General features: G+C 46.8%; 1 protein-coding gene across 1 annotated transcript in view; it reads right to left on the bottom strand.

Annotated features, from left to right (window-relative positions):
• LOC144132485 (putative oxidoreductase YjmC) overlaps nucleotides 1-24,184 on the bottom strand; it is a 50,161-nt gene that overhangs the window by 11,869 nt on the left and 14,108 nt on the right. The window contains exons 3-7 of the mRNA XM_077664932.1: nucleotides 22,756-22,817; nucleotides 22,388-22,441; nucleotides 17,091-17,189; nucleotides 13,490-13,555; nucleotides 9,003-9,072 (exon numbers count right to left, since the gene is read on the bottom strand). Coding sequence (XP_077521058.1) covers nucleotides 9,003-9,072; nucleotides 13,490-13,555; nucleotides 17,091-17,189; nucleotides 22,388-22,441; nucleotides 22,756-22,817 — 351 coding nt within the window. The remainder of the gene's footprint in view (nucleotides 1-9,002; nucleotides 9,073-13,489; nucleotides 13,556-17,090; nucleotides 17,190-22,387; nucleotides 22,442-22,755; nucleotides 22,818-24,184) is intronic.

The raw sequence follows: 24,184 nt of genomic DNA, 5'->3' as shown, positions 1-24,184 counted from the left end.
TGTCAAAACTTCAAAAAGCCGCACTGCCGTTGATAATCGCTCTGCGTTTGCTGCAGGTTGCAATCTAGAGCTGGCTTTTGGTCATTCCTGAAAATAATAACTCGAGACCTCACTTAGAGTCGCCAGCGTGGCCTGTCAACGTGCACAACAATTGCTTTGTCACTGTACTCATGACGCCATAGGACTCTCTGCCGTGACATCATAGTTTGATCGAAACGCAGTTTCCGCTTCGGTTTCCTGGTGTTTTTTTTCTTAAATACTTCTAATTGGTATAGTCAAGGACGCTTTTTTTTTTGTACCGGAGTGAGGGTGCTCTAAAGAATGTGATGTAATTATCTACCGACAATGTTAAAGGGACACTGAGGAGAAATTGAAGTTTGCTTGTATCGATAGAATACCAGCTACTGATCACAAAAGCACCGCCCTTACTGAAAACAAAGCTCTTGTAAACTGATCACAAAAGCACCGCCCTTACTGAAAACAAAGCTCTTGTAAGGTAGAAAATACAACGAACCAAAATACAGGTATCGCCACCACAGGCCAATCTCGAAAGTACAAGCGTGGTGACGCCATAGGACAAGAGACGCCACCTTGGAGGAATTTTCCATCCTACACAGATTCGCGAATCTCTGAGGCCGACAAAAGTAGGTTGCGCAGATCAATATTGAAGTAAGTTTTGTTTTAAAACCAATAGTGCACTTTTATCACAGAAGGAAGGCAGCCAAAAGACAACCTGAATGTTGGAAGTAAAGAAAAGCGATGCTTGGCGGCGCTACAGGTGGCCAGGAAAGTTTCGATTTGTTATGGCGCTTCGCGTCTATGAGTTTTGCGTGCCTCGCAGTTTTGTTTTTGATGGGCCTCGATTTACAAGCGCCGAACAGCAGAGGAACTCCAAGTGCCGCTTCAAGTGCTAGTTAACCTTTGAAAGAGCCTGTTAAGGCTGGTCAGATGACCGCCACGGTCGATGAAAAACTATGATGGCACGATGGTCGGTGATCGTACAAGGCAGTTAGCAGTATAAAGAGTTGTGCTCTTCGTACGCTCGCCCGGCGAAACATTCCCGGCTGTGCCAGTCAACTTCAAACTACTTAACGGAAATCGTTTATTCGAGACGGGAGACAAGGTACAACGCATTTCAGAAAAATTGCTGATGGCCTAGCTCTGTTAGGCCAGGATATACCTAGCGAAAGCGCGGAGATTTCTGCATCAGAAGAGTGCATTCACTAGATGCGCCTTTATTGACGTCTGTAACTTGAGCCGTCGTGGAGGAGTGGTAGCGTCTCCGCCTGGAACGCCGAAGGCCCTGGCTCGATTCCGAACCTCGGCACAGGACTTCTCTTCTTTTATTCAGTGAGTGGGCGGGGCCTCAGTGGCTCCCATGGATGTCGCCGCCGAATACGGTGGTTAAGCGGCTAAGCGCAGGCTCTGTTAAGGCGCGTTTATGCTGCGGCGAGGCGAAGTCACGTCGGTCAAAGCGAGACCCTCTATACACCAACTGCGCTTGACCGCCGACGCGTTCGGCGGCTTCGGCGCACTCTGACCGCACTGGCGGGGAGATTGGAGCATGTATCTGTTTCCCGCCGAGTGCGCCAGCCTCCGCCGGCCCGGCCAGACTGATTTGGCTCCGCGGCGAGGTGCGCGTTATATTCAATAGCTGCGGCAGTTGGACGGAGCTGTTCTTTTCGAGCTCGGCTATTTTAATCCATTCACAGTACATATCTGAAGGTACATGCAAGTTGGCGAGAGAGCCAGATCCAGTGGACCCGTTGGATCTAGCGGAAGCCGTTGAAGCGTCGTGCGCCGGCTTTGGTTTCAAGGCGTTGACTTTAAACGCGACCGCCCTCGATTACCCATTCGTTTTTTGTGGAAAAGAATAAATAAATAACTTGGCCCTTGCAACCGTGGGAGATCTCGACGCCGCCTGCTGCACCGTGCAACCGCGCCGTTCAAGGAATCACAATCCGTTGGCCCCATAGCCCCGGCCAGCCTCCGATGGGCGCAAGGCGCCGACCTTGCCCTGGCCCCCTGCGACTCCCGCGCTGGGGTTATGATATTTAGTTTGCAACGGCTGCTCTCTGAGGAAGGGGGAAACCACCCACCGGCGCGTAATCTAACCGTGCTCTCTCAAAAGCATCGCAAGCTCTGTGGAGCTTAGGTCGCTGAAATGCATTCCGGAGTTTTTGCGAGAACTACGTCGTCGTGTTCGGGAACGGGATCCATCGTAACGCTGGCAAGACGCCGGTGCAAACGTAAACGAAGCGACGGTAGCGACCCACGATAGATGCCTTGAACGTGCGGCGGCGGTAGCCTTCATTTCGGCAGCTGCTAGACCACACCGCTAGCCGCCAGAAATCACGGAGTCTCCGTTTACGTCACGTTTCGCGTCACTCCGTTCTGTGGCGCCATATGTGTTCTCCGTGTCGTCATAAGAGTTCTCGAGTTTGAATCGGAGCGGCGGGAAAAACTTTTTCAACTTCGAATCCAAATTTCTTTGAAATAAATACATCTTTCGCTCCCGGACAAGCGGCAACAAAGCCATGAAATGCCGAACTGTCAGATATTGCTAACAAAAAAATTTTGATAGGGTTCTCCTCAGTGTCCCTTTAACAAAATTCGGAGTTGGCATTTAAACTGCTTTATGTTGGAGGGAAGTTCTTGAACCTAATGAAGTTGGCAAGTCTACGAACGCCGCCTGCTTTGATGCAACTGTTGAGTCAGTTACCATGAAATTTATATTGAAACTTTATGAAATGATTCAGGATAAAATCTAAGGTTGTTTGATATGTTTGCGAAATTCGAAGATCTGATAAAAGCCATAATGCCTTTTCGAAGCTAGTGAAATATGAAACTGTTTTTTATTGCGCAGACGTTACAACAGGCGAACGTACATCCCTTTTATTACATTCATTGCCGCATAAGGAGTGACCTTGCTGGCTTTGATGAAAAACTTATGCTTTTTTTAATGAAGAAAAACAATTCTTCACATTTTTACGCCTAAGATGCGGCACTAAATTGTTCTAAAAGCAACGGTTCGGAATAAATGAAAAACAGCCATAAGGCTAGAGTTGGGCTTGACTTCTGGAGTAAATATTATACCCTAGCTATTTTCTTGTAATAACCGTGCTGGCATATATACTACCATACAGCGCTTCACCTTGTTTTATTTAAACATCAGAAAAACTTGCAATTGTATTCATACAGTTATGTGATTTCTCTATGTTATTCTTATAACAATTCATTAATCTACTTTATGCACTTGGAATTTATGGGTGAGACGAAATTAGTGTTTCAACCAGCTGTTTGAACACTGGAATCATATTGCCACGGACCTGGCTCGAGCTACCTGCGCGCTAAGCCGTGACGAGGACGAAGTGGTCGCGTTCGCGTGAGGCGCGCTCGAGCTGGCTCTGTTCTGGGCGATTAAATTTCCTGTATCCAGTAATTAACCGCCTGTGTCTTGGCCACTCCCCCGTAGTGGGTATGTGCCAGCAACGTCTGAGGCCTTCCTTCCTTCCTTCCTTAAAAAACCTCGGCCGTTCTGCGGTCCCCCTCTACGTCTACGACTGTTCTCCGTCTGGCCTGTGACATCTGGTGGAGGTGCTGGGTATTCTCGGCTGATGCTCCATCCTTCCTTGGAGAGCCGAAGCACAAACCCGGTGCCTCTTGTGCGAACCCCCGTCCATCGTGTCAGCCGCAGGCTCCGCGGCTTGTCTCCAGAATTCGGACTCCAGCCTCAAGAGAGCGCACCCATGGCTACGACCACGGCAGCAAGGTCAGACAGCGCCCCGTTCATACCTGCTTCTTTTGTGAGCCTGCAAAATCCCCGGATCCCGAAGCCCTTTCACGGCGGATACTCGGAGGACGCCCAAGACTGGCTTGATCAGTTCGAGCGCGTTGCGCGTTTCAACGGCTGGGACGACAGTGCTAAGATCCGGAACGTTTACTTCAGCTTAGAAGACGCCGCTCTGATCTGGTACGAAAACCGCGAGACGAGTCTAACGACGTGGCAGGACTTTCGTCGCCAGCTGTTGGAGACTTACACCAGCAGCGATCGCCGTGAACAGGCCGAGCGTGAATTGACTGCTCGCATTCAGCTACCAAACGAGAACGTAGCGATGTACGTGGAGGAAGTGACGCGCCTCTGCAACCGAGCGGACCCGACCATGACGGAAGAGAAAAAGCTCAGACACCTGATGAGAGGCGTGAAAGAGCAATTGTTCTGCGGTCTTGTGCGAAGCCCGCCCAGAACAGTCGCCGAGTTCCTCTCCGAGGCTGTGCTCATGGAGAGGGCGCTCCAGCAACGGTACAATTTCTACGACCGGCAGCTAAACCCTATCTCGGCTCTACACCCCCTGGATGCTGCTTCGGGGGCCAATACAAGCTCCCTTCGGGACATCGTGCGTTCTGTGGTCCGTGAGGAGCTGCAGAAACTTCAGGGGATTTTTCCTGTGGACTCTCCGACTAGCGCCATTCGGGAGGAAGTTCAGCAGGCGCTCAGATCGCCCGTCGCTCCAGTAGAGCCGCCACTACAGCCAGCTGCTTGGCCGCCAGCGACGTATGCGGACGTGCTGCGCCGTCCTGCGCCGGTTCCCTGCGCGCCACCGTATGCCCCTTCGGTAGTCGCAGTACACGCCGAGCAGCCGGTTCCCTACTGGCAAGCTCGAGGACAGGCGCCGAGGAAGACCGATATTTGGCGTGCGCCAGACCGACGTCCCCTGTGTTACCATTGTGGCGAGGCCGGTCACATCTTCCGGCGGTGTCCATATTGGCCTCTGGGATTGCGAGGCTTGTCTGCAGGTAGTCCCTGTCCGCGGCATGCCGAACAGCCTCAGGAGTTTGACGAATACGTCACCCGCCGGCGTGGTTCACCACCTCCTCCGCGCCGAACGTCCCGATCGCCCTCACCTCGCCATCCGTTGCCTCATCAGTCCGGTTATGGACCTGGTGCACAGCGTGGGTCCTCGAGCCCGCACCGGGAAAACTAGAACAGGCGACCTTTGGAGGCGAGGCCGCCGAACGCCGTATTGCCGACAAGCTTCCACCGACGCGCCGACTGACCCTTCCCGAATCGACGACCACGATACCGATGACGACGACGACGACGACGAAGACGGCGCCGACGACTGGGTCTGGTAAGACCAAGGTCTCCCTTGACATACCCGTGCTGATTGACTCTAAGGAGGTTAGCGCACTAGTGGATACGGGTGCGGACTACTCGATAATGAGCGGTAGGATGGCTAAGGTGCTGAAGAAAGTTATGATGCCGTGGGCAGGGTCACAGATACGTACGGCTGGTGGCCACGTGGTTACGCCGCTCGGAATGTGTACGGCAAGAATTACGGTGCGCGGATGCACGTTCGTGGCAACGTTCCTCATTTTGCCTGAATGCTCACGAGACGTCATTCTCGGTCTCGACTTTCTTCGAGAAAATGGTGCGACTATAGACCTTCGAAATCGATTGGTTACACTTTCAACTGAACTCGCTGCCACCAAACCCGCCCCCGAGAATTGCAGAGCCGCACTGCGTATATCGGACGATGCCGTAACGGTGCCTCCACGGGCGAGTATTCTGGCTAGGGTCACTTGCGACGCGCCACATCGCGGACAACGTGTTGTTGAGCCAAATGTCTCTCTTTTGCTCACCATGGGTGTTTGCGTAGCAAGAGGGCTCGCCTTTCTATCTGACGGTCGCACTGAAGTCCTCGTGACCAATTTCAGTAATGAACACCGCCATTTATTTGGTGGCACAGCCATCGCCCACGTCGACCCCGTCCAAGAGGTGGCTGAGTGTTTCGCATGCCTAGAAGACACGCCTGGTGAAGTTGACGAAGAGGCAGTACGCGCCGTTCACATAAACGAGGGCCTCCCGCCCGCAGAAAGGCAGCAATTGCAAGAATTGTTGCTGCAGTTTAAGGACTGCTTTACCTCGTCGTCTAAGGTACGTCAGACGCCCATCACTAAGCATCGGATAGTCACGCACGATGGCGCGCGCCCAATACATCAACAGCCTTATCGCGTATCTCCCCGAGAGCGGGAGGCCATCCAAACGCAAGTGAAGGAGATGCTCAATGACGGCATAATCCAGCCATCGAATAGTCCCTGGTCGTCTCAGAAAACTTAACAGCGTAACAAAAAAAGATGTCTATCCACTACCTCGTATAGATGATTCCCTCGACAGACTGCGCCAAGCAAAATACTTTTCTTCGGTAGATCTGCGCAGCGGATATTGGCAAATAGAAGTTGATGAGAGGGACTGGGAGAAAACCGCCTTTGTCACCCCGGACGGCCTCTATGAATTTCGTGTGCTCCCCTTCGGACTCTGCTGTGCTCCAGCAACGTTCCAGCGAATGATGGATACCGTGCTCACCGGCCTTAAATGGCAAACATGTCTAGTATGCCTGGATGATGTAATCATTTTTTCAACAACGTTTTCGGAACATTTGCAGCGGCTCATAGTGGTGTTAGAAGCCATCCGATCAGCTCATCTTACTCTAAAGCCGCAAAAATGCCATTTTGGATTTACTGAATTGAAGTTTCTCGGGCATGTCGTCAGCTCCGAGGGCATCCGGCCAGACCCTGACAAAATTTCTACCGTCGCGGACTTCCCGGTTCAGACTGATAAAAAAGCCGCCCGACGATTTCTAGGCCTTTGTTCGTACTACCGACGTCTGACGCGCTTGACACGAGATGAGGAGCCATTTTTGTGGGGTGCCGAGCAGCAAACTGCTTTTGACGATCTACGACGTCGGCTACAATCACCACCAGTACTAGCCCATTTTGACGATGATGCCGCCACTGAAATTCACACGGACGCCAGCAACGTCGGTCTTGGAGCGGTTCTCGTCCAGCGTCCGAACGGTGTCGAAAAAGTAATCGCTTATGCTAGCCGTGCACTTTCCCGTGCAGAGTGTAACTACTCTACAACTGAGAAGGAATGTTTGGCCGTAGTATGGGCCATCACAAAGTTCCGCCCCTATCTGTATGGCAGGCAGTTCAAGGTTATTACTAACCACCACTCATTGTGCTGGTTGACAATCTTGAAGGACCCATGTGGCCGCCTAGCACGTTGGGCATTACGCTTACAGGAATTTGACTTCACGATCATCTACAAGTCTGGTCGCAAACACACCGACGCTGACAGCTTGTCGCGTTCACCCGTGCAACCTTACGAAGGTAACGCAGAAGACGAAGCATTCCTTGGTGCAGTCACGTCGTCCGACATCATCGCACAACAACGTGCGGACAACGAGTTGAAGCTGCTCATGGAGCATCTAGAAGGTCACCATCCCTCGATACCCTCCCACCTGGCTCGTAGGCTGCCATCCCTATGTCTTCGAGGCGGAGTGTTGTATAAGAAAAACTCCGCCTCCAGTGGTAAGAGTTACCTTCTGGTTATACCAGCCGCCCTCCGCCACGAGATCCTCCTCGCCTGCCACGACGAGCCGACCTCTGGGCACCTTGGATTCACGCGCACACTTGCCAGAGTGCGGCAGAACTACTATTGGCCCAACCTTGCCTCATGTGTGAAGCGATATATTCGGACCTGCCGTGAGTGCCAGCGTAGGAAGACGCCGCCTCTGAAACCGCCTGGCATGTTGCAACCTATCATGCCTCCTAACATACCCTTTGAACAAGTCGGCATGGACCTCCTCGGACCATTTCCCTTGTCGTCGGGAGGAAACAGATGGATAGCTGTTGCAACCGATTACCTGACGCGTTACGCCGAAACGCAGGCTCTCCCTCAAGGCACAGCGTTCGAAGTTGCGCACTTCTTTATGCGTGCAATAGTGCTTCGACACGGCGCTCCGTCCGTCGTCATCACAGACCGAGGAAAGGCATTTACAGCTCAGCTTGTCCACGACATCTTTGAGCTGAGTCACACCGGCCATTGAACAACGACAGCATACCATCCCCAAACAAATGGGCTCACAGAACGCCTGAATAAAACACTGGCCGACATGATTTCCATGTACGTGGATGTGGAGCACAGAACCTGGGACCAAATACTCCCCTACATCACATTCGCGTACAACACTGCGACTCAAGAAACAACCCGCTTTACACCATTCCGTCTAGTCTACGGCAGAGAAGTGCGGATGATGCTGGACGCCATGCTCCCGTGCGTGGATGATGACTTGACACCAGATGCGGGCTCCTTTGTCGAACAAGCCGAGCAAGCTCGCCAGCTTGCTCGTTTGCACATCACAGCTCAACAAGACACGGACTCCAGACGTTACAACCAGCGCCACAGGGAGGTTACCTACAACATCGGTGACCGTGTGTGGGTGTGGACCCCTGTCCGCCAAAAGGGATTGTCTGAAAAACTGCTGCACCGATATTTCGGACCTTATGAGGGGCTCCGTCGTGTTGGAAACGTGGATTATGAGGTTGTTCCACGTGGAACTGTGGCTACCGGTCGTCGGCAACCACGCACTGACATTGTGCATGTAATGCGACTTAAGCCATACTTCTCGCGTGAGAGCGATGACGCTCCACTTTAAACTGTGTTCGGGTTCTGCGTTTTAATTTGTTTCTTTTTGTTCTTTTTCTGCTTTGTACATACCCTCGCATCGGGACGATGCTCTTCTTTTTCGGGGGACTAATGCCACGGACCTGGCTCGAGCTACCTGCGCGCTAAGCCGTGACGAGGACGAAGTGGTCGCGTTCGCGTGAGGCGCGCTCGAGCTGGCTCTGTTCTGGGCGATTAAAAAACCTCGGCCGTTCTGCGGTCCCCCTCTACGTCTACGACTGTTCTCCGTCTGGCCTGTGACAATATTGTCAATAAGTGATACATTTCCAAGACAGTGAAAAGTTACGATCAATGAGGGCGACCTTTGTACTGCAACGAAAAAAAACTCGGATGATGGTGATAACTTTGCCACAGTGCAATGCTAACCAGTGGCAGCAGTCAAGATGCTACAAGGAGTCGAACAATGTGCAATGTAGTGTCCCTTTTTTTGCGATGAGCGAACGTTTCGCATGCCAACTGGACAGTAACTCACTAGTCTCAATTGTTCCACCCAGTGGTAGTAAGGCGCCATCACTGAGGACTTCTTCAGGCTTGTTGGTCACCTGCAGGAACAACATCAATGTAATGAACCCTGTCATGATTTCATCAACCTGTTTCAACAGTTTTCTCTGTCATGGTAAAAACAAGAAACCATAGCTTAGCCCAGGCGTTAACATGAGAGCTTCAATTTGCGTGCATTTGGCTGCAATTGAGTTTTCGAACTGTTTCGTGCTTTTTAATACAGATACTGTGATTTGCTAAAACTTAACTTTCACCTCGAGGAGGGGGATGAAATACATATTTCAGGAGTGTAAATACCGGGTGGGTTCACTAGGAGAACCCATTGGTCGCCATCATAATCCGGTCCCTCTCAAGGAAAGATTTCTGGTCAAGGGGACTGCGGTTATGAAGGGTTGCCTCCAGCGCTCATATGTCAGATAAGGATTTCTGTCCAAGTATGGGTTTTCTTGACACTCCCAAATTGTGTTCTAGTGTCCCAACTGCCCCACATAAGGGGCGCGACGAATCGTGTATGTCTGGAGACCTGTTACTCATAAAGTATGAATTGGACGGCGTATTAGTTTGTAGTCGCCCGCCTGACTACGTGCTCTTCAAATTTGCTTAGGTTTTTGTGAGGGAGAGAATATTTCCTTCTTATGATCTTACAGTACTCAACTTCGGCGTAGCTTAGTAAGGGTGAAGGGTTAACTGTGTCGGAGAGACGCTGCGTGACAGATGCTCAGAGGAGGAGGGCTCGAGCAGCTGTGCTGGCCGCCTCATTGTTCGTCGTTAACAGGTGCCCTGGCGTCCAGAAGATCTGGACGTTCGAAGGATTAACCGTTTCCAAAATTTTCAAACCCGGAGCGCCAACGCGACGACTAAGGTAATTGCGTAACGCTCCTTGTGAGTCGGACATACCCGCAGCCTGCTGTTCTTTGATATCGCTAGTGCGATAGCTGTTTCTTCAGCTGTTGTGGTATCCACCGCTTTGATAAGGCTGCTTGCGATTATATCCTCCCTGAGTAAAATTGCTGCAATTGCCGCGACCCGGTTAGCATGTCTAGCCGCATCGACGTAGATCGGGTCCTTGCTTCCATCCCAACGTTTTGAGACGTGTCTTACTCTGGCTAGTCTGCATACTCTGTCTTGTTCCTTATCCATGTGCTTTGGTACTAGGTGATAAGTGATGTTTGATCACGTCTACATGGGCATGTCGATTTTGTTGGCGACTTCACAGGGTGGATGGATTCTTAGCTTCTGTAATATTTTCTTGCCAGGCTTAGATGTTGAGAACCTGACAATTTCGTTGACACGGTGGGCTTCTATTATTTCCTCATGGTGTTGTGGGTCCCCAGGTGTAGTGGAGGCTTCGTGGATGTGCATAACGGGAGTCTAAGCGCTGTCTTAATTGCCTTTCGAATAATAATATCAAGTTGGTATTTCTCCTTTTTGCTTAGCCGCAAGTGCGGGGTCGCGTATGTTATCTTAGAGAGAATGAAAGCCTGACCTAATCTTAGGCGCTCCTTGTCTTTTAGCCCATTTATTTTCTTGATTACACGGCGTAGTCTCCTAGGGACTTGCTCGGAATAAGCTTGGAGCTGTCTGATTATTGTGGCGTTAGTGTTGCCGCTGGGTACGATGGCTCCCAGGATACTGATTTCTTTCTTGATTGGAATGCTCATTCCCTGGACCGTAATAGCAACAGGGGGAGTGGACGGTGAAAGTGCCTTATTGTGTTTCTTGCCCCGGTAGATCAGGAGAAACTGGGATTTCTCTGTAGAGCACGTTAAACCATGGCTCGCCGCATGATGGCACAAAACAACATCTGCTGCTTCTTGAAGGCGGTCTTGAATATCTCCTTCATTACCGCTGCAACACGAGATCGTAATGTCATCGCCGTATATAGCGTGCTCAATGCATTGGATGCGGTCTAGCTTTTCTGGTAGCCAACGCATGGCCAGGTTAAAGAGAAGCGTATACAAGACCGCTCCCTGTGAAATGCCCTTGGAACGTTATCCATTACGTCTTGGTCCATCTCTCCATTGCGGTGTACGCATAAAGAGGGCAGGAGGATCCCAGGTGGAGGAATTTCCGTGTGAGGTCTGCAATGAGGGCTTCTTTGTCCCCTTGATAGGTGTGCAGAGCCTTACAGAGCGTGTCTGTTGGCTCTTCGTTGTTTGAGTTCGGCTCAATAATGGATCTGAGGAGTCCCCATGCTTTAGCCGTTCCCATTCTACCATTGAGTTCATAGCACAGCTTGAGCCAGTTTAGGTTAGCAAGTTTATGTGCGTAGTCATCTGCCTCCTTGGTGAGTTGTGCAATCTTGATCTTCAGCTTCTGATTTAAATTTTGCCTCTTCCACCTCCTTGTAAGAAATCTCCTGGCTTCCCACATGTAACAGGTGTGGGTCAACCGCTTGGGTTTCCTCCGTGGTGTTCACTGTCGCAGATGACTGGCGACATCTGCAGCGCTCTCCAGGCCTCAATATCTGATACCTTCGCCGGGTGATGTGCTGTTTCCTCTCTCTACTTGTCCCGTTTCAATATTTTAACCTTGTAAAATGGTTTCCGACATTTGACTTTCTGAACCGCGCAGGTGACGGTGAAGTGATCGCAGCCCAGGGACTCACCAGTGTTAGACCAGGTGGCCTGCAGACAGTTTTTCACAAGCGTGAGATCTGGATAGGTGTCTGTGCTGACGCTATTGCCCACTCTTGTGGTTTGCAGGGGATAGAGCAAGATACAGCAAGTCATTCTCTGCTACCGATTTCAAGGATCCTCCGGCCTTTCGGGGAGTTAAAGCGATGTCGCCATGCTTGATAGAGCGCATTGAAATCACCGGCTATGAGGAGGTGGTTCTTATCTGACCTCTCGATAAAATTCTTAAATAGCGTGCTATCTGACGACATGAGTCTGTGGGGCGACTGTACACGTTTAGTATGTGCAAACTGCGTTTTTCTCTCTGCTTGGGAAGAATTTCAATGTAACCATACTCGATATTTTCGGCTAGCGGTTCTTGCAGCCTTGCGGTAAACTTCTTGTGAACAAGTATTCCTAGGCTATGCTAGTTTTGGGAAGTTTTGTACCCCTTCATGCTGATGACCGTATTTGCTTCTTGCACTATTACAGCAGGTGTCGTCTCCGACGTGTCGATAAAAAGTTGAAGGCTTGCTTTTTCTTTTTGAATCCCAGACAATTCTATTGCCACATTACTGTTTTCTGTCCCGTATGTGCCATGGTCCTTATTAGTCTTCTTCTGGAAAGGTGTTCTTGACGGCGTTTTTGAATCTCCTGTTTAGGAAGTGCACTCGTTGAGTTTAGATATGAATTCGTGTCGGACTGTGGCAATAGCGGAGTTGATGCATTTCCTAGTGTTGGCGGGCTCGTTTGCGATCTCGTTCTTGTGAGAACGCAGGCAGTGCATATAGTTCTAGGTGAAAGAAAAAGTTCGGTTCACTTGGAACAATATGCGCTGACTGCGTTCTCACGTGTTAAATGAGTGAACCTGAAAACAAATAAAAGGCAAGGTCCAGAAGTATGTTCAGCCAAATATAACAATTATTAGTAGAGCTTCCTTGCTCTCCGAGAATCAAGCAAGTTAAAATTTGTCTGCACATACGCGCAGCAGAATGCAGGTTAACTCAGTGGATTAGATCGCTACTCTATTTTATTTTATTTTGTTTATCACGGTACAACAAACCACCCATAGGCATCGTTGTAGGAGGGATGTCACAAAAAGGAAAAACGCGAACAGTGGTTTAATGAGCAAAGGACCATTGCAATTAAAGCATAAAAACAGCCACTTTGTTTGCCAGCAGAGTAGACGTTCCACATCTGATAAGCAGTGAAACTACATTGAATGCATCTTCATGCCTACCAGTTTTTGTATTTGAAAGGGACTGAAAAAATTCTGAACAATCAAGCAGTGTAAATGAAGAAATGCGGCCGATAACTTCATTATATTTTATTTATTTTAGTTACAGAATACTGCAGCCCCTTCTGGGTCCTAGCAGGAGGGGCAATACAATGCAACATGAAAATACACAAGAACATTAAAAAATTCGAAACACAAAGCCAAATAAGTGTGATAGCGTAAGTCTTCTATTTCTTCAATGGATTCTATGCCACGTAGTGCTGTTAAAGGTAGAGCAACCCATTCAGTAACGGTGCGAGGGAAGAAGGAGTATTTAAATAGTTTAGTTCTGGTGGTGAATGGAGTTAGTGAATCAGAGTGGCGATGTCTTGTTGGTCGTGGAGCGGGAAACGGCTTGACATAGGGATCCGGGCACATTTTATATTATAGAGTTATTACAGAGTTTAATTAATCTGTAAAAGGTCGAAGATATCTGAAATTTTGCCTCTCGAAAGATTCATCATTGAGGGTACTTTCACTAATTTAAAATTTTATTTGAAGAATAAAGAACTTATGAGGCAAGCCGATTATTCAACGCGTCTTCGTAACCAAAGAGCATGAACTCACCTCCCCACTGCCGTTTATTGCCCAGCCAGACGGAATCTGTTCTGCTTTCCGGTGCTGAAGCTCAACCTGCAGCAAGACGCGTGAGCAGTTAAAATAGCTCATCAAGAGGTACTTAGATGTGAAGGACACAATAATGAAGTTGAAGACTAAACTAGAGTGGCTGATGTTCATAGGGTATAAAAGACTTACGCTGGGGAGTTATGACACGGTAAACCCCGAAACATGGGGCAAGAAAAATGCACGACGTAGATGTCATTGCATACATTAGTCGTGTGCCACAACTTTGGAACAGTCTTGTTGTCCGTTTGCAGGCCACGAGAGCAGCTGTTGTACAATACCTTAACACTAGCTGGCCTTGCTCAATAGTCTGCTAAGGTTTGCTGCGTTGATGTAGTCGAATTCGACTCAGTAAACCTGCTGAACAATGCCGCGCAAAGGAGGACCACAAAGAATGGCATCGGCCTGCTCTTATGGCATCGTGATCAAATGCCTCACACGTGCCACAGCTGAGAGCAAGCTAAACGTGGCGAACCACAATGTCGTTAAATTCGGTTGATCTCACTGGTTGGAGTCATCTACTGCGGGGAATCTTTCGGAAGCTTCTTTCCTTAGCCGCATCCAAATAGCTGTCAGCTGGTGACGAAACTTCCGCCGAAATGGACCGAACATGTGGACAGAACGTGCCACAATGAGATGCATTATGCTGTCTTGGCGAAACTGCAGACAAGCCCTATTGCCCTGAACAGGTGCCCAGGATAGTAATCAGACCATAATAATACTATTCTAAGAGGAAAAATTCAGAGGGCATTTTGTTGACCTAAAATGCGGTGAGGCGAAAGCCTATGTCGCGGTGTTGCTGCTTGTGTCACTGATGTGTAGTGAAGATGTTAATTAAGTACACAATTGTTTGCGAATCTTAAATCTTGGCGACACTAGAGGGAGTTTGGGAAGTATCCGGCTGATTCGACGCCTTTCGGCAAACAGTCTCCAGCGTCCTTACGCTGAGCAAAAATTATTGCGGGGCTATAAAATGAACGAAATATAAAGTGTCCCTGCCAGTGCCACAAAGTATAACGGACTTAACCTTACGCTAGACATATATTAGGTTGGGGCAACCTAAAAAGATTGAAAAATTAGAAGGCCTGCCGGCCAAGGAGAATTACATATGCAATGGCAGGAAGTAGTGTAGTTGTTAACAAGCTCGACTGCGGAAGGGTAGGATGATAGTTCCAATGCCGCCGTGCATAAGGACTCTTTCCTTATCGAGTTGACGTCATTTGACTGACAGCTATAGTGTGAGAGATTTCGCGCACAGACCGAGAACGATGAGCCATCAAACGCTTTCGCCTTAAAAACTAAACAAAGAAGTCAGAGTGATTCCGGACATCATGATAGCATGCTTCCGTCTGTGTTCTTCACGTAGCATACAATGGTTACCACGTAGCCCCAAAAGTCGGAAAATTCAGGTTCACTCAGCTGTAAACCATTTTAAACGGTTGACAAAATGTGTCAAGCACAAAAAATCATTATGGCAATAGGAAAGCTACGCGCCGCGGTGGCTCAGTGGTTAGGGCGCTCGACTACTGATCCGGAGTTCCCGGGTTCGAACCCGAACGCGGCGGCTGCGTTTTTATGGAGGACAAACGCTAAGACACCGTGTGCTGTGCGATGTCAGCGCACGTTAAAGATTCCAGGTGGTCGAAATTATTCCGGAGCCTTCCACTACGGCACCCCTCTCTTCCTTTCTTCTTTCGCTCCCTCCTTTATCCCTTCCCTTACGGCGCGCTTCAGGTGTCCAAATATATATGAGACAGATACTGCGCCATTTCCTTTCCCCCCAAAACCAATTATTATTATTAATAGGAAAGCTATGCAGTTGTGTGCACTCATTCACTAGGGCTACAGCCTATGAAGTTGTAAGGTCTACAAACTGCACAAGCGTTCAGCTATAAAATATTTTATATACAACTTTTCTCCATAAAATTTCGAGACTGATTTATTTTCTTCTCTAGAAATGATTCCCCAAAACAAATGTTGGTGAGTTTGTGTAGCACCATCTCTTCGGGCTAACCTGAGCTATTTATGCTAATTGCTGTGGCAGCCGCTAGATTACACTATAAGTAGAAATATATGTTGTCACTAGTCGTTCGCGCAATCTACTGTGAGTGAATGTGGAGAGATTGACGTTCACCTCGAACAGCGTGCAAACATAAAATTCTATGTGAAGCTTGGCAAGACAGCCACACCGACGTATGAGCTCCTTTGTGACGCTTACGGAAAAGAGACATTATCGCGGGCGCGAGTTTTCAAGTGGCACAAGAGGTTCGTTTCGAGTTGAACGCCGGTGGAAGACGACACAAGGCAGGGGCGCCCTTCAACCTCACGGAATGAAAATAAACGTGACTCGGATCAAGGAAATTGTACAACAAGACCGCACCATTACAGTCCGCATGCTTTCAGATGCTCTCGACATTAATAAGACAACATGCCACCAAAAGTTTGCGTGAGAACTTGGGGAAACAAAAGCAGAATGGCAGATTTGTGCCGCACTCCCTCACACAGGACCAGAAGCACACGCGGGCTCAGTGAGCGCTGATTAACTCTCCGAGGCAGAGAAGGATGCTTCATTCGTCGACAGCATCATTGCTGAAAACGAAACATGGTGTTTTCAATACGATCCTCAAAAAGGCAGAGCGCCGAATGGCGGTCCACAAGCTCTCCGGCGTCGAGAGGTGCGGCGACAGAAGACCAAAACAAAGACGATGCTGATAGTTTTTTTCAGATGGCAGAGGTGTCCCACTCCACGAGTTCGACCCACAAGGGCAGGCGGTGAATAAGGATATTTATATCCGCGTGCTCCATATATGCATGATGCACTGCAACGCCGTCGCCCTGACTTATGGGCATATGTACAATGGAGCCTTCTCCACGATAACGCAAGGCCGCACACTGCTCTCAGCGCGACAAAATTTCTCGCCAAGCACAGCATTACTGTACTTTCCCATCCGCCATACTGGCCTGATCTCTCCCCATGCGATTTTTTCCTGTTTTCTCGTGTGAAGAGAGCCCTAAAAGGTCCCTAGATGGGGAGCGTGGAGGCCAGTCAAAATGCCACGAAAAAGGAGCTGACAGCCCTGCCCAAAGTTGCATTTTCCAACTGTTTTCAAGACCTCAATAAGCGTTGGAAGCCAGGTATCGCCTGCAAGGGAGGCTATTTCTAAGGGGTGCTGCACAAATGATTTCAATGTTAAACTCACTTTTTTTAAAATTGACTTAGTCTCGAAACTTTAGCGACAAACGTTGCATATCGTTCACCATCCAAATCACAAGACTCGTTTCCAGAATAACAAATTATAGCACTAGGCTGCACATGCAATTAAGATTCCCCTGTTGGAACTTCTAATAATGCTGTTTAGGAGAAACTCACTACCTTTGTTTCGTCCTACACGTAGTCGTTTTGCAGATGAAAAGAGGTCTATATCACATAGGACACCATTCTCTAGATTATTTCTCAAAATGCAGATTAATGTTTAGAACTAATACATTGCACAGTTCAGCATACGGGACTTGAATAACAAATACAAGCGAGTATATTACTTGCCTTGCCAAGTGCCACAGCAGAGGTTGCCATGTCAAGGACGAATGAGTCGCCATCCTTTCCAGGAGCAGCCACACTGATTGGGTTTGTACCCAGGAATTTCTGTAAACCGAAATACACAATTTCTCAGCTCCATATTTCACACTTTCCAGTAATTCGCGAAGTACATTACGATTGTTTTCGGGTAGCCATCGGACTATCTCCTACGTTTTTGGAACAACTTTTGTTTCAGTTCTTTGGAAGTACTTACTGACTAAAAGGTGGATTTCCAGCAGTTTCTTTATTTCATTTTTTTTTACCCAAAGAGCCTTTGGGGCATTTCATTGAAGGGCGGTGGGGACGTCACTCCAGGGAAACAATGAACCAATTAAAAAAGTAATAAAGCGGCGTTTAAAGAGCATGCGAGAATACATCATAACAAGAGGTTTAAGCACTTAACCATGAGAACACCACGAATAAAATATACCAGAACTGAAGCATGTAGTTAAGAAATACAACATACAAAAAGCCTCTGCGATGGCTCAGTGGTCACGGCGCTCGGCTGCTCACCCAAATAACGCGAGTTCGGGTCTGGCCGTGGCGGTTGCATTTAGATGGAGGCAAAACGTTGGACGCACAAGTACTCGGCAGTGTGAGTGCATGGTAAGAACCCCAAGTGGTCGAAATTCGTGGGGCCCTTCATTATGGCGTCGCTCATAGCCTGAGTCGCTTTGGGACGTTAAACTTCCGTACATCATAAACCTCAGTACTGAAATAAATTTATCACAGTCATTACCGCTAACTACAGAACGTGGGAGGGCATTCCGTTGTCTTATTGTCAGGTGTAAAAAAGAAAACCTTCCTGCGTCTGTTCGCGCAAATGCAGGTTCGACTTTTTATTGCCGGGAAGTCTATTAAATGCACTTATGGCAGGCCTAAGTAGCGGCGCAGACTAGGGTCTGGAGTTAAATTATAATTTATGAAAAAATGCAAGACGTGTTGTCTTACGTCTGCTTTCCAACGTTGGCAGGCTAAGGTTCTTCTTTATTACAGTGATATTGTAGTAACGCGATTACTGAGGAGGAATAAATTTGCTGGCACTGTTTTGTAGCGTCTCTAATTTGGTAATAAGGTAAAACTGATGAGGACGCCAAATGAATGACACACATTCAAGCTTCGGTCTGACTAGTGTGGTATAAGCAATTAGTCGTGTAGCTTTGTTAGCTTTGCAAAGTGACCGGTGAATAAAACCTAAGTTTTATATTTGTTAGAAGGAGATTGACATAAGTACTCCACGGCAGATTAGGAGAAAATACACTGTAATGTACTTGAAAGATTAAACTGACTATTTCAGTGTTCCTGATGATGTAGGTGTTCGCCAAACGTTACAGCGCGTACTGAAATCCATTAAGTTAGTTTTTTTCTAACTCCTAATAGCCATTTGCCATTCAGCGCACCACCTAATTTAGACAACTCAAAACTGTAACATAACACGGAAAATAAGAAATCAGGCGGTACATACCTTAGAATACTGGATAAAAGCATTTTTAACGCGAAAGCATTTATTAACGCCATTTATTCATATATTATAAGATTTCACTATAACAATATGTACGTCCGCATATCTCCCGTAGGAATTAAGGTTTTGTATTTTTTGCTATTAATTTTTTGTTGTCGTCAAAAGCGTTCCCTATTGTTCTGCTATGGCAGCCTTAACTGTTCGATGCGAGCGATGGAAAAACTGTAAAAAAGATATTGCTATACATCGTAACAAAGGACCCATTCCCTTCAATATGCTCATAACAGAGCATTACAATTTTCTAATATTCAAAACTTTTGACCATGAAAGCTGGACATGATTGCTGGACTTGACAGTCATCGGCAAATAATGTGATTGGTTATGTAATGCGGGAAGCAATATCATTTATTTATTATTTATTTGTTTGTTTGCTTATTTATTAGTTCATTCAAAACACCCCCAAAAGCCCTCATTAGGGGGGGGGGGGGAGGATAACAGTAGTAGGAACAACGGTAGCTCTTGAGGTAGTTATTAATACTTTTTAGGTCTGCTGTTCCAAAATCATAAATTAGCTTTTTTAGTTACAGATACCTTCAGAGTAGCTGATTGGAACAAGCAGAAAACAATACGGTAGTCACTGATACATTCAAGCTCATTTACAGTGGTGCGCTCAGGTTGAGTTATAAAACAAAGTCAAGAATGGCATCAGCCCTGGTCGGGGAATAAACAAGCGGTGTCAGTTGAAATAAATGCCACAAATCAAGAAAATCAGAAGCCCCAAGGGCCTAAAAAAATAAGTAAGTGAAAGAGGTGACAAACTGATGCATGAAAAGTAGAAGTCTCCGAACGATAGTAGGAGATTGGTCGTACTTGCTCTGCGCATGTGTTAAAACGTTGTTTAACTGCAGAACGAACTGAGTGGAATAATACAGCGGCGTGTAACATGCACCGATAGTTACCGTAAAATTTAGCAAAGAACAAGAAACCTTGAAAGATTCATGTGGACTGTCTTCAGTGATATGTCTTGTATGCATGCCGTTCCTTACAGCAGTCACGACAGCGCCACTCCTTCACTACTTTTATCTGCTCTGTCGTTACGAAAGATAGAAAACTAGCTCAAAATCGGAAGTTCTGAACTGTTGGTACCTGGAGTTAACCACGTTTCTGTACAGATGATGGCCTCTGTAGCGCAAGTGTAGATGAAGGCAAGCTGGTCCTGCTCATAGTTAATTCTTGCAAAATTTGCTACGATTAAAGAAAACTTTTTTATTATCCTGTTGCCGATTTGTAGCTTGTGGTTCGCGGCTTTGCGGAGCGCATAAGCAGATCTTCTCCCTAAAAGCATCATATTGGTGCTGTTTCTTCCAGAAAATAAGTTCGTAAAAAGAAATACCTGGCTTTTTTGTTAGAATCACGGTTTTTCACGAGAAAAATCTTGTAGTTATTTCCGGGCAGATCAGATCCAAGGTGAAAACTTTTTTTCAATATGAACCTTGGGGTTCGTAACGTCTTTTAGCTTAGATTCATTAGGAAGAATCATGCGTTGAGTTTTGTACTTGAGGAATTTGACAGTTATGGGGCGGTACTGGTCCTCATCTCCAGCACCGATGCGATGGGCGCACTCACTATCTCAAATCTGTACATCAAGATGTTACTGCATCTTCATGTTTATGCCGTGTTTTCCTTTACATAAAAACATAGAGTGACCGTTACAAGCATAGACACATACTTGCTGTCTACAGATTTAAGTGATCAATAACAAATTAGTTTAACCACGTATTTGGATTCACACAGCAAGGCGGCATGCCAGTAAAGGTTCACAGATTCATCTTATTTGCAACAAAAGAAGCACATAAAGAAATTTGAAAATTAACAAGAGCTTCCGGAAGTTCATCTAGAGTGGAACCTCAATTTATCGAACTGGAAGAGGGTAGGAAACTACTTCTTTATATTGGTACTTCTACATAATAAAGAATCTGTAGCATCAGACCAAGAATACATTGAACCCACGCTAGTGGCCTGCTTCTCCCAACGAGGCGCTGCCAGCTGGCATGCTGGCAGCCTACCGCTCGCCATGAGTTGGTAAACCTAACCTGCTTCGCAACGAAGCCGCAGCGGACGTTTCTTTAGAACCAGAGACTACCAATCATAAGATGTCTAGTACTGTTACAAGTACACTATATATAGAATAATCGCATATCAAAACTGGGGTGCCGTTGGTTATTCGCGAAGCCTAAGGCAGTGACGCTACCGAAGCACGCCAAGAGGGGACCGACTATAGACTTTGGTCAGTGAGTTTGGCTCAAACGCATGACAATGATGTGGCGTATAAAATCAGTACAAGAGACCGAAGCACACCCCATATTAACTTCGTCGCACGATTTCACAGCACTAGCGCTACCAGCAAGAGGCCAAGGCTATGAAGCTGACCTGTCCGCGGGCGTAAAATGCGGTCAAAGAGTGCCCGTAGGCGAAGCGTAACTGGCAGATGCGCGGGTGCAGTTTGATATATCGAACGATCCGAGAAGTTGAATTCAGATATGCTGTACGACTTCGTATACTTTTACACAGAAATTTCTAGAAGACAACCTTTGTGTGCTAAATATCCAGTATCTCAAAATACCCGCGTTCGATTTTACGTGCTCGACTGAATAGAGAGTTTTAGTTTCACGTACGTAGAGGCTTCACGTACGTAGAGCTCTTACGGGGGACCAGTGCGCATGCGCGAGTCTCACGTACGTACGTGAGATTCGGATTTTTACGTTGCGGTCTTTGCGTTGCTTGCGTACGTAGCGTTGACAAACATGGCGGCGCCCTGCCCGCCGCTTCACAGCGATAACAGCTTCGTCGCTAATCCCTCGACGCGATTTCGTGTTCTAAACTGTTGTATTCGCCTTCGATTTGCCCATTATTACCCTCGCATAAGGTTTCAAGCGACAAATAGCTTTTGTTTTTCAGACAGAAGGGCGATTTTTCAGCAGTTAAGCCTGACGAAGTAGTGTTGGTCGTCGTCATAGCAACGGTCTCGCGAGATCTCGAACTGAGAGAGCCCCAAACCAGCCAAACATAGCCAAACCGCGGCGTGCGTCGCGTACGTGTAACTATATTGGTTTCTAACGACTTGCGTGCAGGCTACGTAGACTTCTCACGTTCGCGTACGTGAACCCTATACGTACGTGAATCTAAAACTCTATAATATCGCAGGCCTTGGTGGTTTAGTTTTGAACCTAGCAGGCGATAAGAAAGGCAAAAAAAAAAACAACTGCGTTATCATGAATCGTTGGCATGATGCTATTGTTAAATCTAGAATAAAAACAGCCGTGTTCAAAAGTCTTAAGGCCAAAGCGTTCAGCTGCAGCGAAATGAATGTTCCTGCAAATCTTCGAATAGCGCATCCTTCATTGCACAAGTGAAGCAGGGAGCTTCTCTGACGCAAGAAACCTTCTGCTAGCATTTCAAGGTCATTTGGTCTTTAATAGTGCTGTAATGTTTTATGCTGCTGAAGCGAAAACCATTTGGCCTTAAGACTTTGACAAAGACTGTACATGAATCTACATGCAAGGCCAGAGAAAGATATTCATAGAAATGCAGCAGAATCCTTCTCGCGCACTTATATCTCGTAAGAAACAGCAGCCCCTGAGTTACCAACTGTATGAATCGCACAAACATCCAATCAAGAAATTTATTCTTGAAAAGGTCAGTTTCCATGTCGCACATAGAATAATAAATTACAAGGTACATATAGACTTGTCTGAAAGAGAGAATTACAAGGATCATGCAAAAAGAAATACCATAAGCCGACCTTCTTTCCGCCAGATGGAGCCACCAGTGGAGACGCATTTGTGTAAGACATGCCCTGAAACAGAGACAATGTACAATGTAACCATAGGACTCGGTCCTAACATCTAGGCAGTTGTGCGGAACTGAAATTGACATTGAAAGTCCCCGTAAGCATCAACACACACTGATTCTGACTAGAAAACACAAGGTATAGTAGGTTATTTGAACCAAAATCTCGAATGAAACTGTGTAGAAAATTAGAAAAGCAAGAAATATGGGTAAAGGTTTTTGAACCAAAATCTCGAATGAAACTGTGTAGAAAATTAGAAAAGCAAGAAATATGGGCAGCTCTAGGAGAAAGGGAGAATGAAAGGTGAAAATGTTCCTTACAATCATGCCTCTTGAAGCGGCCATCATACTGTAGAAGCCAGCAATGCCATAGTGATTTGATCCTGCGGGGGTTAAGAGAGCCTTTTAAAAATATCCCTGCACAAGGAATATCATTCTATTGTACTATGCTACACGCGGAAACATATAGCATTAAAATACGCACAGAAAGCTCAATAGGAAAAAAAACTTTAATCACTGTGGAGCCAAAAGTGGCAAAAGAGAGTTTTGCACTTTGTCTCTATTGACATGCAGCTGTTACGATCATTGTGTTTGCAGATTACGTCACATACATATTGCAGCTATAAAGAGGAAAACTTTGATAACAAGCTAATCATAAAATGAGTTTCTAACATTAGGGCGCAAACAATGCCACATGCCATGTAATTGCATCAGACGCAAAAGGAGACCAATTTCTCTGCTTCCGTTTCTTCATTTTGTTTTTGCTGATAACACCGTCCGGAAACTTAGGAATCATATAACTGGGAACGTTATACCCAGTGGCGATTCCAACCATTTATTACAGCGCTGCTGTTTGCCTAGTGATTAAGTTTGTGCGAACAGTAGTATTAGACGTTACAGACCGGTACACCGAACAGCCACAAGTGAAACGCACTCAAACAACACTGATACATTCGCTGCTCCATGTCTGCAGTTACTCACACAACTACCACAAATAATATCCGCTTGGAGAACACCACGGAGCGGCGAATGCGTCAGCGATCCATGATTGCGTGCGAATTGTGAGCGTTCTTAAATACTGGCCTCAGATATCTGAAAAATGTTGTTGGCACCGGCAAAGAGCAGTGAGTGAGATACGAGAAAGAATGCAAACACTTGCTTGAATGAAAAACGGTTACGCACCTAATAGCGTACAGAACAACACAAAACAAAAATCTTAGAAGGATATAAATGACAGAGTTTGTACCATTTTATTATGAAAGATACCATTAGGGGGATTGTAAAAACTGACGAAGAGCTGATTTGAACGCACAGATAATTGATGATATTGCATAATGGCAACTGGTAATGAGTTCCATAATGTGGTAGCAGAGAAACGAACTGTTTATTTTCCATAATTAGTGTTAGGTTTAGGGAGCAAGAAGTTATTGTGATTAGCAAAACGTGTGTCGTTGCTACGCGGATTTTGGTCACTGGTAGTTAGCGAAAAAGGAAGTAGCTCTTTAATATATTTGTACGTAAGGGTAGATAATTTGTAGTCGATTATTTTGGACAAAGATAAATTATTGTGTGATAGGAGCAGACGAGGAGTATTTGCATATAGGTGACTATAAGTGATAATGCGGATTGCTTGATTTCGCATAATTTGCAAAGAAGATAAATGCGAATGATAAGTGTTTCTTCAAGATGAAATGCAATACTTAATGTGGAAGTGGAGCAACGAATAATAGAGGGAAATGACAATGGGAAC

This window comes from Amblyomma americanum, chromosome 5 (genome assembly GCF_052857255.1).
Source record: "Amblyomma americanum isolate KBUSLIRL-KWMA chromosome 5, ASM5285725v1, whole genome shotgun sequence".
NCBI lineage: Eukaryota > Metazoa > Arthropoda > Arachnida > Ixodida > Ixodidae > Amblyomma > Amblyomma americanum.
This window is presented reverse-complemented; position numbering and strand designations above follow the sequence as displayed.